Source organism: Lipotes vexillifer, unplaced genomic scaffold (genome assembly GCF_000442215.2).
Source record: "Lipotes vexillifer unplaced genomic scaffold, Lipotes_vexillifer_v1.1 scaffold120, whole genome shotgun sequence".
Taxonomy (NCBI): domain Eukaryota; kingdom Metazoa; phylum Chordata; class Mammalia; order Artiodactyla; family Lipotidae; genus Lipotes; species Lipotes vexillifer.
The window spans coordinates 1,452,934-1,468,059 of NW_006791240.1; the positions used below are offsets into that span (position 1 = coordinate 1,452,934).

General features: G+C 37.0%; 1 protein-coding gene across 1 annotated transcript in view; it reads right to left on the reverse strand.

Annotated features, from left to right (window-relative positions):
- The window catches only part of NBEA (neurobeachin), a 640,668-nt gene that overhangs the window by 38,140 nt on the left and 587,402 nt on the right, over positions 1-15,126 (reverse strand). Inside the window, 1 exon segment of the mRNA XM_007464249.1 lies at positions 1,823-1,990. Within this exon segment, the coding sequence (XP_007464311.1) occupies positions 1,823-1,990 (168 nt within the window).

A 15,126-nucleotide genomic window follows, 5' to 3' on the forward strand; every position in this document is an offset into this window, starting at 1 on the left:
CTCCAACAGAATATTTTTTAATTATGCATTTTCATGTAATGTTTCATTAGGAATTTCTAGAGTTTGACAATTATACATAGTTTTTATTACTGTCCAAAGCAATGGTGTGCTATTTTGTAGAAGCAGGTATTTTTATAAGATTCGAGTAATAAACACTATATCCGTGTAAAGAAAATCTCAATCCTAATTCCATTTTCTTTCTATTCTCTCATTTATCTCTTTATTTACTGTCATTTAAATATGAAAGATCTGCTATTTTCAGTCAACTTTAATGCTGCCTTGCACTTTCATTATGTACAATATGCTTAAAATATTTTTATTTTGCCCAAGAGGATTAACTTGTAACTTTCTTTATAAGGACAGCATGTTATAATGGATGAAAATGTATGCTAAAATATTCAGGAGCAAAAATGTCTATGATATTTAAAAGTCAAAAAACCATTTGGAGTTGGTCTTGGAATAAAAGGATAAGCTATTCCAATTATTTTCGTTTTTATCTGATTCTAAAGGTATTGGTTCTGAAAGGAGAATATAGTTGGTAAGATGTTTATAAAACTGGGCCATGTGTTAAACAAAGGTGTATTGTTAAGAGAATAATTCAGCTCAGAATTAGAATCCCCAGTTGTGTACAAACTAATCACATTATTTTGTAGAGAAAATCCCTTATTTCACCAACTAATTTTATAATATCTGGCTCCTCTCTCATTCATTCATTCTCTGTCCCTATCTCTTTTTTCCAGCTTCAGGCAATAATCCCATTTCCTTGTGCACACAACGTGGTATAACACTGCACCTAATAATAGGCTTGCAATGTGTTCTCCAAATATTTAGCCCTAAGGATCCAATGATCAATGATCAGGAGGCTCTTCTCTTGCCTTTCCTCTTCTCTGCTTGAAGCCATACAAATGAAGTCATTTTGCTTTTATAGACGTCTGTAGGAAATAACTTTATGGATGTAAATTTTTCTTTTAGAGCTTTATTTCCCAAATCTACGAGTTTTCCACCTCTAAAATTAAAACTAACAAAATAAAAAAGCATTCCACTGACTGGAAATGGAGAAGTGATTACTTGTTTTGCATAAAGCAGATGGCAGATATCTGGTAGAATGGAAGACTGGGATACAGCTTCCTTGAAGCAAGACTCATCTAGCAGCTGTTGCATCTTCACTCTTTTCACCTATCTGAAATAATTTTGTGCAACGTTGAAATGATTTAAATAATATATTTGATGAATATTTTCATAAAAAATAATTATACACATACTATAGTATATAATTCCCAAATGTTAGCTATAAAATTTCAGGGTGAGAACACACAGGAATAAGATACTATAACCTCATCTATTTTATTGATGCATTTTTGAGAACATATAGGAATAAAATACTGTAACCTTATCTGTTTTATATTGATGCGTTTTTTAAGTATTCTGTCTAGAAGACTGTAATTCTGCTTTTATTAAAAAATAGATACTGGCAGATTATTTTAATGTGAACTCTTCATATTTAAATACTCAACAAGGTTTCATTAATTAATAACACACATAAGGCATTAAGCATTTTAGTGAAGATGCTGAAGTAAAACAAACAAAATAGGAATATTGAAGTGCACTGTACATATCTGCATTTCAAAAAGGAACTACATGGTGGTCTCATTACTTGTTTTTGACATATAATACTCACTTTTCCACATTTGTCAAGAACCTGAAATCTATGTTTTCTAAAAATTTACATTGAAAGGAAATTTATACAGAAAGAGATGTAAAGCCACATTTGTGCTGAAGGGATGACAGAAATTTTCATAACAATATTCAACTTATTACCTACCTCCCTCAGCACAGGGTCAGTGATACTGTCCAGGTTCACAGAGCCTTCATAGGTTAAGTAGTGAAAAACATTTAGAGCCCGGACTGCTTCTGGTCCTCGCTGCTTGTAGCCAAATATAAGGTCAATCCACTGATGAAGTTGGCAAGAAACAAATTCACTTTCCAGGGCCTGAAATCAGTCAAGACAGAAATAAGACACCATGCAAATTTCCCTTTTTCTTACTTTGAAATATTCTCTATAAATAAGTAGAACACATTCTTTGCATTCCTGTATTTTACCTGTACGTATTAAGACCTATTCTTAGGAGTGACAAAATACAACCTCTAATAAAACAGAGACCTAAAAGAAAATTTTCTTTCTAAAATACTTAATGTTCTCTTGGCTTAACTGTATATGTGATGTGAATTTTAATATTAAATAGATTTCTTAAAAAGACACATTCATGGGGGCTTCCCTGGTGGCGCAGTGGTTGAGAGTCCGCCTGCCGATGCAGGGGACACGGGTTCGTGCCCCGGTCTGGGAAGATCCCACGTGCCGCGGAGCACCTGGGCCCGTGAGCCATGGCCGCTGAGCCTGCGCGTCCGGAGCCTGTGCTCCGCAACGGGAGAGGCCACAGCAGTGACAGGCCCGCGTACCGCAAAAAAAAAAAAGACACATTCATGTTTAAAAGTAATTTGAAATACCTGTTTTAATGCCATTTACAACTATTTCATTTCTAATTTTTAAATATTAGTTTGAAGCTAAACAATTTTATTAGAAACTTCGATACATACTTATTTTCCTGCCTGAAGTCTTCAAATTTACCTCTAACACTACTAAAAGGGAATGCCTTCCTTCTGTTATGAATGAACTCCGCTATTACACTGTTTAGGAACCAGTGGGTAATTTTAGATGTTTGCTAGCCAGTGGGAAATGAATGGAAATTACTGAGAGTCAGTGACCATACGAAACCTCCGTAAAGAGTCAGAAAAAAAAGGGACCTTTTCAGTTCCTAAGAAGCCATCATAAACTTCCTAGAGTGGCCCTGGCAGGTAGGCAAGGAGTTCTGGTCACACCTGCGGTATGAGCAGTGACAGTCACAGTGTAGCTCACTGTGCCTCTCACCTCCTGCACTCATTCATCATCAATTTCTTATTGATTTTAAGGACACACTGATTTCAGCAGCATGAGGAAAAAGCTGTAGAGCTATAGCTTCTTAAATTTCAACTATGCAAAGCTGTAGAAAACAATTTTTGAAATTACAGCTCTAACTAAATATGTGAATGAAGTCATTCTTTGGCTGCGTGACCCTGATTCCTAAGGTGCTGAAACCAGCTTGGATTCACTTAATCAATAAATGGTTTCTTAAATTAACCCTCTGATAATTATACCAATATTTCATTTTTTTAATCTACAAAATATCTGAATGATAATTTTCAACTTTTCCCGTGATGACATTTAACTAGTAACTTATTCCCCTCAAACTCCCTTTTTATCTATTCCTTTCAAAAATTTTGGTATTTTATTTACACCAGTTATTGTGGACATTTCTCATTCAGAAATATAAACAATTAGATTTCATAAAAGGCTAGTTTTCATACTAAAACTAAACAGAATTTCTATACTCTGTATCTCATTGGTCTTGACATAGTAGTTTGGACTAGAACACAGGAAAAGGGACTAAAATACAAAAGAGATGTTGGTTAAAATTCTATACTGATTAAATCTATCATATTGGTTTGGTCAATTTGTATAAACGAGAAGTTGGTAATTATTCAGTAATGTTTTCAGTGCATGGTACAATAAACGAAAGGATGAAAAAATGAATAAATGGCAGTTCATTAGAGTCGCTATTGCCGAAGTCTGTTCACTGGAATTCAAAATAGTAGTGAAATCAGAAATATCATTTAAAGGAGGACCTTACCAACATAATCACATAATCAGCTCAGCAGCAACCATTTCAAATCAATCTTATAGATACCACTAGACATATTTGGAAAGAAAGGGTCAGTGAAATTTATTCCATTCGAATAAAACAGTTACTGAACTAAATGCCTAATGCAATGAGGGTTGGAAGGAATGATCATCTTTCACTAATTTGAGTTTTAAAACATTTATTTATTATCTCCAACCACTAACTTTCACTTTCCTCTGCCATGGGCAATGCGTATAATTTGTTTAATGTTTCTCCTTTTGTTTACATGTGCTTTTATAAAACACTACTCATGTAATGTATTCCTGTGTGTATGTATTTTTGATTTATAAAAATGGAATAGGGTTACAGATTTCATTCTGTTTCTTACTTTCTTCACTTAGCCTTGCGTTTTAGGATCTACCTGTGCATAGGTAGTCTACTGCTTCCAGTGGCTGCTCAGAACTCCCGCAGTAATGAGCACTAGACTGCCTCTAACTCGCCATGACACCATGCTGAGATGAATGTCCTCTTTTGCACCCCTGTTTGGCTCTTTGTGAGAATTTCTTTGGGGCATATAATCTGGAGTAGGACTGATATGTCCCTACACTAGATGTGCATAAACTGAGTCTGAGTCATCAGTGCAGACTGGCTGCCCCTGTCTCCCCTCCCTCCAGCAGTGCCTGAAAGTTTCTACATGGCCACATCTCCATTGACAACTGGTATTATCCCGGTGTTTAATATTAGCCGGTGTAACAGATACAAAACAATATCCCATTGTTGTTCTAATATGTTTTCCTCTGATGACTGAGGAATTTGACAGCTTTTTAATATGCTTGTCGGCCATGTGGGTTTCCTCTTCAGTATACTTCCTGCTCATGTTCTCTGTCCATCCTTTTCTGGAGGTTCCTGTCTTTTACGTTGTTACTTTGCAGAAGTTCTTTATATATTTTAGATAGTTGTTTCTTGGTTTTAAACATTGCAAATGCATTCTCTCAAATGTCACATGTCTGTTAAATTTATCCATGTCACTCTTGGTTGAAGAGAAATTCTTAATTTTGAGATAATCAAAAAAAATTTTGTTAGTTTATGATTTTTGGATTTTGGTTTAAAATAACAAAGATAACTTTCTGTATTTTGATGTGTCAGCTTTATATTTATGGTTTTACTTTTCATATACTGGTCCTTATCTAGAATCCACTTTCACTCATATGTGGTATTAGATAGAGATCCAGTATAATTTTTGTTAGTATAGTAAGTCAGTTTTTCTAATACCATCTATTAAACAAACACACCTTTCCTGAGTGATGTGTGCTGTCATCTTTAGTGTGTGAATATATGTTTGAAACAAAGATATAAAACTGCTATTGTTTACAGATAATATAATAATCTACCTAGAAAAAGCAATATAATCCTTCCTCCCTTCTTTCATTCATTCATTCGTTCCTTCCTTCCCTCCTCCCCTCTTCCCTTCCTCCCTTCTGCTTTCTTTCTCTATCTACCTACCTTCTTATCTATCATCTATCTAGATATGTGTGTGTGTCTCCAGATCTTTGCACCTTTTATTTCTACTGTTATCTTTATTTCTTATATATCTTAATATCTGGTAGATTTATTCCTTTGAGAGTCAACTCAGCTATTTGTGGACCTTTATTCTTCCCTATAACTTTTATAATAAGTGTATAGATACATCAAAATAATTTTGATTGGGATTCCAATAAATTTATAGGTTAATTTGAGAAAATTGATACTAGGTTTTCCCATCTAAGGTCTCAGAATTTTCTATGTACCATATTAGATTTAAAAATTAATACTTTCACTGTAAAAGACATGGGTATTCTTGGTTAATTCCCAGGCAGTTCATAAGTTTTGATGCAACTATAATATTTAAAAAATTATATTTTAAACCCCATTATTAATGCTGTAGAAAAATGCTACTGATTTTTATAAGTTGATTGTGTTCCTGGCAACTCTTACTAGTTAACTTCTTTATTTTTCTTATATAATTGTTCTCAACTTTGAGCACTATATTAAACAACAGTGGTGACATGACATGGAACATCACTGTCTTTTTACTGATTTTAAAAGGGTCAAGACACACACACACACACACACACACACACACACACACACACACCATGTATTTAACAAACGGTTGGGTTGTTAGATAGCATTTTATTTACAGTTTTTGTATTTATATCCATACTTGAAATGGCTTTATTTCTTTTTTCCTTTACTTCCCTCTACTCTGGAATCAAGATCACAGTAGCCTCATAAAATGAGCTGGATGGTTATTATGTTTTCTAGAATAATTTGCATAAGAAATGAATTCCTCACCTCTTGAAAATCTGGTAGAATTCACCTTTAAAATAATATGGCCTTGGATATTTTGGGGGCTGGGAAGATTCACTACTTAAATTTCTTTAAGGCTTATAAGTCTTCTGGTGTCAATTTTGATGTTTTATATTTTTCTAGATATTTATCCACTTCATCTCAGTTTTAAAACTTATTAGTTCATGGCTATCTATAATAATCTTTAATTAAATTTAAAAATTTCTATGTCTACATTTACCCTATTCTATTCTATATTTTAGGTAGCAGAGTGAATCAACAAACAAACAAGCAATCAAAAAATAATTTTGCCTCAGGTTTTTTTTTTGGGGGGGGGCTATAAAATTAAATGACAAAGGAACAATAAGGTAGTAGATTAAACAGATAGTCTTACAGAGACTGTCTTGCTAGTCACTGCAGAAAACAAAGAAAATCCAGTTATAACATTTAAAAGCTAAATCTGGTTCTATATCAAATGCATATCTAAGAATTGAATTTTAGATTTCACATAATTAAAGCATAAAGACCTATCTAAAGCTGAAACCTGACACTGAGACTTAACTGTATTCTAAACAGTATTAATCTGTTAGTAAATGCATGCTATCTGCTTATTTGTTCTTTTTAGAATAGGTTTTCATGCACAAACCTATTTTGGACTTTGAAACAAGATTTTATTGCAAACACTCACAACTGAAAAATAGAAAGAAATACTTGATTACTAAGCTATTAGGGTTATAATGGTCTTAATAGCTTGCTTTACCCTCTCCTTGCATACCTAAAAGCAGAAGCAATTGCTTTAAGCCCAGATAAACCAATTCCCAATCCATAATTCTACCCTGGGGATCTGGGAGGAAGGAAATAAAGAGTGAGATTTAAACCAGAGAGGATATCTCTTAGATGAATAATAGTTACCTAGTATCTAATTTCAATATTGTCCCATGGGTATCAGAACGTAGAGAATTCTTTCTCTAACGGGTTTAGGACAAAGCAGCTCAGAAACTTAAGAAAAAGGGAACTAGGCTAGTGGAATGAACTGTGAGGAGAGAATTTTGTTTTCTCCAGAATTCTTCTATTTAAGAATACTGCATTTCTCTCTCTCCTTCTAGACCATACCAAGAACATTTCCAAGCCCTTTCTCGTTGCCTCAAAAATCTGCTTCTGGTATTGAAAAAATTCTCCAAATAGAGTTGCATGCATTCCCGTGGACAATTAGAAAATCACATTGCTACTTCTTCTGTAGTGTCTATACTGGCTTCTCTTCACGATTAAATTGAAAGTATAGCTATTACCCAGTGAAAGATTTAATTATTTTCAATAAAGGTAACATAGTTGTTCTAAATGTTTATTTTGGGGGGCTTAAATTATTCTCTTACTTGATTGCTTCCTGGGTGTATAATACAGTGGATTATTTTCCATTCCCACTAGCACCATCCTAGTCTTAGCTCTCATTGCTCTCCACGTGGGCTACTGCAATAGACTTTGACCTCTTCCTCTACTCGGGGGCTTGCACCCTGCTGGTGGAACAGACTTTTGAAACCATCATGCTCTTACTGTCATCCTCGATTTCAAATCTTCCAAGGTTCCTCCTAGCATAACACATTCAGTGTAAACTTTACTTGACCCCTAAGGACTTTCAAACCTTGATCCGACCCTCCCCCATGATTTCTTTGGGCTTCTAGATACAAATTCTTGGCTCCAGCAGCACAGTTTACAGCCCCGGCACATTAGTAGCTGGTATGACCTCTGAACCTTTGTTGCTCCTTTCACCATAACATGAAAGCATTTCATCCTCCTGCTTCCTCTTCGTGTCCCAGCCATCCTCACTCAAGCCCAATGTCTGTTTCCTGAGTTCTCCAGCTCAGAGTCTATGAAGTCTTCTATGAATTTCTATGACACTTACCATCAGTACCCTCCTGTTTAATGTAGTAAATAATGTATACAAATTTACTTGTGAAAATCAATTTGCATATAAATTGTAAAGTGCTAGACAAAGGGAATGGGGTTATTACCAATTAACACTTAATTGTTTTAAACATGCCATACTATATTCTCAATTAGCATCCAAGCATTTGGAATTTAGGGACTATACCTAATGCTTCTTTTACATTTCCTGTAGTTCCTAACTCAGCATTAAATGATAAATATTTAATAAATATTTATTGGCTGATTATTTAAGCAATGGGAAAGATGTGTTGGTCACAAGAAGGAAGAAAAGAAATGTCAGGAAGTGAGGGAGGGGGTGGGAAATTCATCCATTCATTCATGCAACAAATACTGACTGACCATCTGCTATGTGCCAAACACTATTCTAGACCCTAGGATCACAGCAGTGAATACGTGAAACCAAAATCCCTGTCAGAAAGCTTACATTGTAGTGGGGAGAGACTAGTAATTAGTAATTTGTAAGAGAGTATGTCTGAAGGTGATAAATGCTAAGGCAAGGAGAAAGACAGGAAAGAAAGTTAAGAGGTATGTATGGATGGGGAGGGGATTGCTAATTTAGAGGAGGAAGTGAGAGAAGGCTTCCTTGAGTTTGTGACAATTAAGGACTACAATGAGGAAGTGAACTGTAAGGACATTGGAGGGAAGATGATCCCGAACAGAGGGATCAGTCATTCGTTTGTTCATTCGTTCATCATTCATTCATTCAATACGGAGCACCTCCTATGTGCCAGGAATTATTCTAGGCCCCAGGGATACTGTGAGAAACAAGACAAAATCTCTGATCTCCAGGAACACATTCCACTGAAATGCAAATAATCAAGGTGAATACAGCCTAAACTCTCTCCTGGCCCAAATTACTGACCACTTACCACATGTCAGATGCTAGCCTTGGAGGATATACACATGAATAAGTATGCCACATCCTCAAAAAGATCACAGTTTGGTGGAAGATAAACATGTTGACTTGGGCTTTTCCTGCTGCTCGAATTTCTGCTAAAACTCTAATACGATGATATTAGAGTTATTCCCCACCCCATTCTTTTTCCAGAAGAATTACTTCTTCTAGAAAGTAATCCAACTCTGCTGCTCTAGCCATCACCACTCAGCACACTTGGCCCCCACCCTTCCTTTAGCTGGCTCTGTAGGACTAGAGAAATCTAGGGGAAAAAGGTCACTACTAGGAAGTTGCAGAGGGAAACTGTTGTCTCTAACTCTAAAATACATCCAGAATTGATTAATTTCTTACTACCTTCACTGCCGCCATGCTGGTCCAGGCCAGCCATCATCTCTCACAATACCTCCTGGCAGACGTGCCTGATGCTACCCTGTGCCTCAACAGTTCATTCCCATCACTGCAGCCCGAGTGATCCTTTCACAGCACAGCAAAATCGTAGAACTCGTCTGCTTAAGGCACTGCAACAACTCTTGATTTCACTCAGTGAAAATGCAAAGTGTTTCAATGGCCTTCAAGGCCACATGTGATTTGCATCTGTTACCACTCAGTCCTCTCCCCCTACTGTGCGCTCTGTTTATCCTACCCCAGCCCACCGGCTTTCTTGCCAAGCACACCCCTGCCACAGGGCCTTGGCCCGGTAGTTCCCTCTGCTTTCACTGCTTTTTTCCCAGGAGAGGAAGAGTCTCTGGGTCACTCTCTCACGTTCTTCAGGTCTTAGTTCAAGTCTCACCATCACAGTGAGGGGATCCTGACCATCCACCCCTGTATTTCTGATCCCCTTGCTTTGCACTTCTTTTTTCCACAGTACTGATCACCTGCTAACGTTCTAGATATTTTACTTATTAATTTCTGTTGATTGTCTGTCTCTCTTTGATCAAAAGTAAGCTCCATGAGGGCCAAGATCTTTGTCTGTTGCTTCACCGGTATACTCCAAACACATAAAATAGCGCCTGCAACGCTCGATAATGATCTGTTGACTGAGCGCTGACTGAGGCTGTATGTTTATTCATGCGGGTTCCTAACTTAAGTGTGAGCTCCTGAAGGCCACTGGCTGCGTGGCTCACGCTTGTGTCTCCAGAGCCTAGAGCGGTCTGAAGACAGTAACAGGCCCTCAATGATGGGGGTAAATGAAGGGATTTCTCTGCTTTACTCTAGCCTTATTTAGAGTAGGATTCATGGCCAACTCTTCTTTGTGTTTTCCATAATACCTTACTCAGAACTGGCTCTCAATAAAGGTTTATGTAATGAGCAAATCCCCAGTTTCAGAGATAAGGGAGACTGTGAAGCTCCAAGAGATAAGGATGCCTTATCTGTCCAGAGTGTCCCGGCTAACAGGTGGCAGGGCAGGCACCCACATACAAGATATCCATTGCAATATATATACTTTTTCCGTCTCAATATTTTAAGATGCTGCCAAAGACTTCCAAAAATTCTTATGTTATGCTATTTGCTTAAACTTCGTTTTTGAGCAAGGTATTTTTTCAGTACAATATACCCTAAATGCACATTTTTACCTATCACAAAAGAGACTTTTTCCTTAAAAAGTGAGAATCTAATAAAGGATGTAATACAGTCAAAGCAAAACCACACCCCACTGTGCTCTCTGCCTCAGCGTGCTGCGTCCCGCCCTGCAGATAGAACGGTCTGCGCCTGGTCCCACGGCACCAGGAACATGCCGGGCGGAGGGCTGGAGAGATTAGTAGTGCACATCCGAGACAGGCCTTTTTCTAAAACAAATTTTTAAAAAGGGCAGATTATGATTGATGAACCCAGCATTAAGGTAATGCTATCAGACATACTTTCTATTTCTGCCCTTCGTGAGGAGGTCAGATTATAATCACGTTAGAACTGAACACAGTGCTTTATTAATGTTTCATGACTGAGTCGGTCGCAATCAGCCTAGCTTCGTGTGGATAAATTAAACCAGTTCTTGATGTATGAACTCAATGCATTGAGAATTTATTGAAATGTCTACTAAAAGTGTCTCTATCACCTCTCCAGGTTTGCTAATGAAACCAAATTTTGAATTTCACAGTTCTTCAGTGAAACACAAACCTTGTCACCATATTTACAACATACAAACAACTCTAACCAATTATATATATTGTTGTCTATAAATAAAAAAACAACAGACTAAAAGAAGTACATCATTAAAAATTCAAAGTACTGTTTCATTTTAAAAAATAAGAAAAGTTAATGAGGTTGTCAGCACGTAAAGGCGTCTACAAATGCATCAAATGCCTTTTCAATTGCTGGCCTGGGATAATGAAGCTGATCACTTATAATCAATGATATCATCCCTTTTTATAACATTATTTCTGTCTTCTTTGCCTTGAATTTCTTAATGACAGCTTGAGAGAAGAAGGAGGGAATGCTCCTTTGTACAGATACAGAATATACTAATCCACACAAGAGCCGAAGGCTTTTTTACCCCGTGAATGTCATTTCTTTGGGCTATATGACATTTTCATTTGATACTTTAGGCTCATTACAAAGAACTCCATCAAATAACTGAAGATAATCCCAGTCCAAATTATAAATATACTAGAGCGCGTTTTCTCTAAACCCATTCCATTTCATAAGCACTAAATCCTGTATGAGCTACCCAGCCAGTATAAAGTTAGAAACTTTCAATGCTACAAAATAATAATAAAAGGTGGATGTTGTATTCATGGAAAACTTATGAAAATTTAAAGACTTCTATATTTTATATTATCACCCAGGTAATTATAGAAATATTCATCAAGTCAATATTTCTTCAGCAAAAAAAGAAGATAGGTAGATAATTGGTTACATTTTCCAGTTTTAACACAGATGGCTGACCTTATTTCTTCATAACATCAGTATGATCATTTCCCATCAGTATGACGGGAAAATGGACCAGAGGTTGGAGCAAGGGAAACTATACATAGGGTGCTGTGAAGGAAAACTTCAAGTTAAAGAAAAGTACAGGAGACACTGAGACAGGAGAGCAGCTGTAGACACACAAGGCTACATTTTGTAACGCGACTTTTTTTTTTTTTTTTTTTTTCCCCGCGGCATGTGGGATCTTCGCGGACCGGGGCACGAACCCATGTACCCCGCATCGGCAGGCAGACTCCCAACCACTGCGCCACCAGGGAAGCCCTGTAACGTGACTTTTGATAGCTCTGATGCTTTAACACTCTTCCCAGAGGCAAGAGCTTGGGTCTGCCCTTTAGCTCAATTCTGATGAACCAAGAATGGCAGGCAGCTATAGACATAGAATCTTTTGATACACAGGGTAGCTTTCCCTTTCTATTCTGTAGAGTCCCTTCAAGGAAAACCCAGGGGAAGAAGACAAAGAATAACCACTTCTCAAGCCACCTATTACGTGCTGGCTAGGCACTTGCTACATAGGATCAGTTTAACCTGTCATTGCCTCCTGGTGTCCCAGGGAACCAAGACTGGGGCAGTTTGATTTTCCCAAATAAGCAGAATTTTGTGTAAAACCTTTCATTCCATGGAGTAAAGGTTTAGTTCACAAGTCTTGCCAAATTCATAATGCCTATAAGATACCAAGAATTTGGTTTTGAATAGAGAAAAAAAGTGCCTTGCTTCTTTCATTTCTTCATGAAGCCAAGTTGGAACTTATTACTTACAATAAAAATGTACCATTCATTTCTGAAAATGTTTTATGACATTTTCAGAAATGCACAAGTGTTTATCTCTCATACTTTAGTTATAAAAACTTATTCTTTTGAACAGACGAGAACAAATCTTTGAGGAACAGTTACTTCGCCATATCATATGCAGTCCTGATAGTTCCTAGTACACTGAACACAAAGGTCGATGAATATGTGTTTACAGTGATGCTAAATAGTGAGATTTATTTTGAAGAAGCACTGTATTCTGACTTAAAGTTTGCTCCAGCTCTTAGAAAGACAAAATATAAGAGATAAGAGGTGTGCAAACAGAAGTCAGTTCTTCGACTGGTAACGTTAGGACCAGGAGTAAATTATTTATTATATTATATTTATGTGCAACAGAAGTACTCTGAGCAACTATAAATATATAAAAAATAATTTATTACTCAAAATTTGCCTTTGTGTATTTTATTCTCTCTTAAAATAAGAGGGAAAGATCTAGTTTAGAGTTTAAATTGTTTTTACAGTGTTATTATCCTTTCTCAGGCTGTATCTTTCAATGAATAATCTGCTAATTCTCTTAAAACCCAAATGATATGAGACCATTTTGTGAGAATCAGGTATTTCTAAGGAAAAGGGATTTCTAAAAACTCTTATGTGGTGATCGCATGAATAATAAGATACGCCAGAGTGTCACTGATTAAATATGAATCATAAGTCTGAGTCAAATTAGGTGTTTGGAGGTCATCCATGCTTAGATACAGATAGTTTGCAAATAACACACAGCTTGTATTTCAAAGTGCTTTGTAACTTGGTGTTTGGAACATATATTGCAGTAGAAACAGTAGTAGTCTAATCTGGATTGATTCTCAAGTCGATCTATAAAGCCATATTTTGTTTAAAATATAGGTGAACTTTTAAAGTCTGTAAATGGGTATAGGGGACATGACATTCAGAGTGCCAACTTGTGATGCCAGGCATGGTAAGTAAGAAAAGGCACTTGGGTCCAGACCTGGACCCAGTCACTTTGCCTTTCTGCGTCTCAGTCCGTTTATTCAAATAAAGGTCTGCTCCGGGTCTCAAATCCTGTGTGTGACTATAAAGTCTAACATGTAAACTAATGCAAAATAATGCCATTTCCTCCATTTTGTAGAGTTGGAAGATAGCCTTCTTCCAACACCCGCTGGGTGGTGGGACTTGGGACTTCCTCAGCTCTAAACCGAGCTTTTACTGGCTGGGAAAGGAAGTCTTATGGGGTGAGGACTTTGGGGATAAAGAGTTAGAAACAGGATCACAGAAAGTCAGGTCTGCTGAGCTGTTGAGGCTGGAACATGCTGCTGATTTGGGGTCAATTCCCTCTTATCTCTGTCTTTTCTTCTGCTGGCCCCAAGGTACTGGCTTCTAGTTAGAAGACATGTTTCCTTCCCTCCTCCTTTCCCTCTCCCTCTCCACAGCTCCTCAAGTCACTACTCACTCGAGCCTGGAGACCGTGGGTAGGAACACTGCCACTCTGATAAGTAGGTGATCTTTGACAAAGTAACTTACCTCACTGAGTTTCAGTATAATTCTCATTTCAGAAGACTTTTTGAGGATTAAAAGAATATTGCACCTGAAGCTCTAGCACAGTATTTGACAAATAATAAACAGTCAATAGATGGCATAGGTTATAAGCACTACTGCCATTATTTTATCTTGGTCAGCCATCATATTGGGATGACTCAGGACCACCACTGGGATACGGGGTATGGTGACTAAGATTAGGGTATCCAACCCCCTGTGCAGCAGTTGCCAGCTGTAAGTCTTGGAATGAGGAAAGCAGAGAAAAAAATTGTAAGCAACTACACCCTGGAAGAAAGGAGAGCGTCCTAGCCCCATCATGTAGCTCTTTATACATAAAAAGAGGTATAAACTGGGTGCTGTCTAGAGTTACATTCCACTTACTAAGGGAGGGTTTTGTCACTTCACGTTTGAGTACCAACTCCCAGATATGGAATTGATCTAACAATGGCCAATGAAACCTGAGGTAGAAGACAGTCACTCCCCTCCAAAGCTATAAAGTTTACACTTCCCCTAGGGCCTCTGTTAGCACTCGACTAACTCTTGTTTATCATAAGGCCTTGATAAGTTTGATTGTCTGATTTTGTAGACTAGAGATTATAAGAAAAATCCGAATCACTATGGCCATTAAAGGAAAGTGTGACGATAGCTAACAATCTAAAGAAGAAAATAGGAAAAGAATAGATATGGAATTATATCACTTCACAGAATAATGGGTACTTACGGTAATAAAGAGAAGTTTCATCCTTTGTATAAGAGGGTAGAAAACCAAATAGTAATACATTTTAGAACAACAACCACAACAGGGCTCAAAAAAGTTCTCATTTAGCTATAAAAATCTAGAAACTTCATTTATTTGGTAAGTTTATTTAGCTGGACTGCATTAGTACCCAACATACTAGATGAATGAAGCACTGTGATTTTTCTGCAGGTTTAGTCAAGACTGTACGGTCCTGCTTGTTCAGTTTATATCAGTAATAACTATCTGATAATTTCTCATGCATAATAATCATCTTTCCCT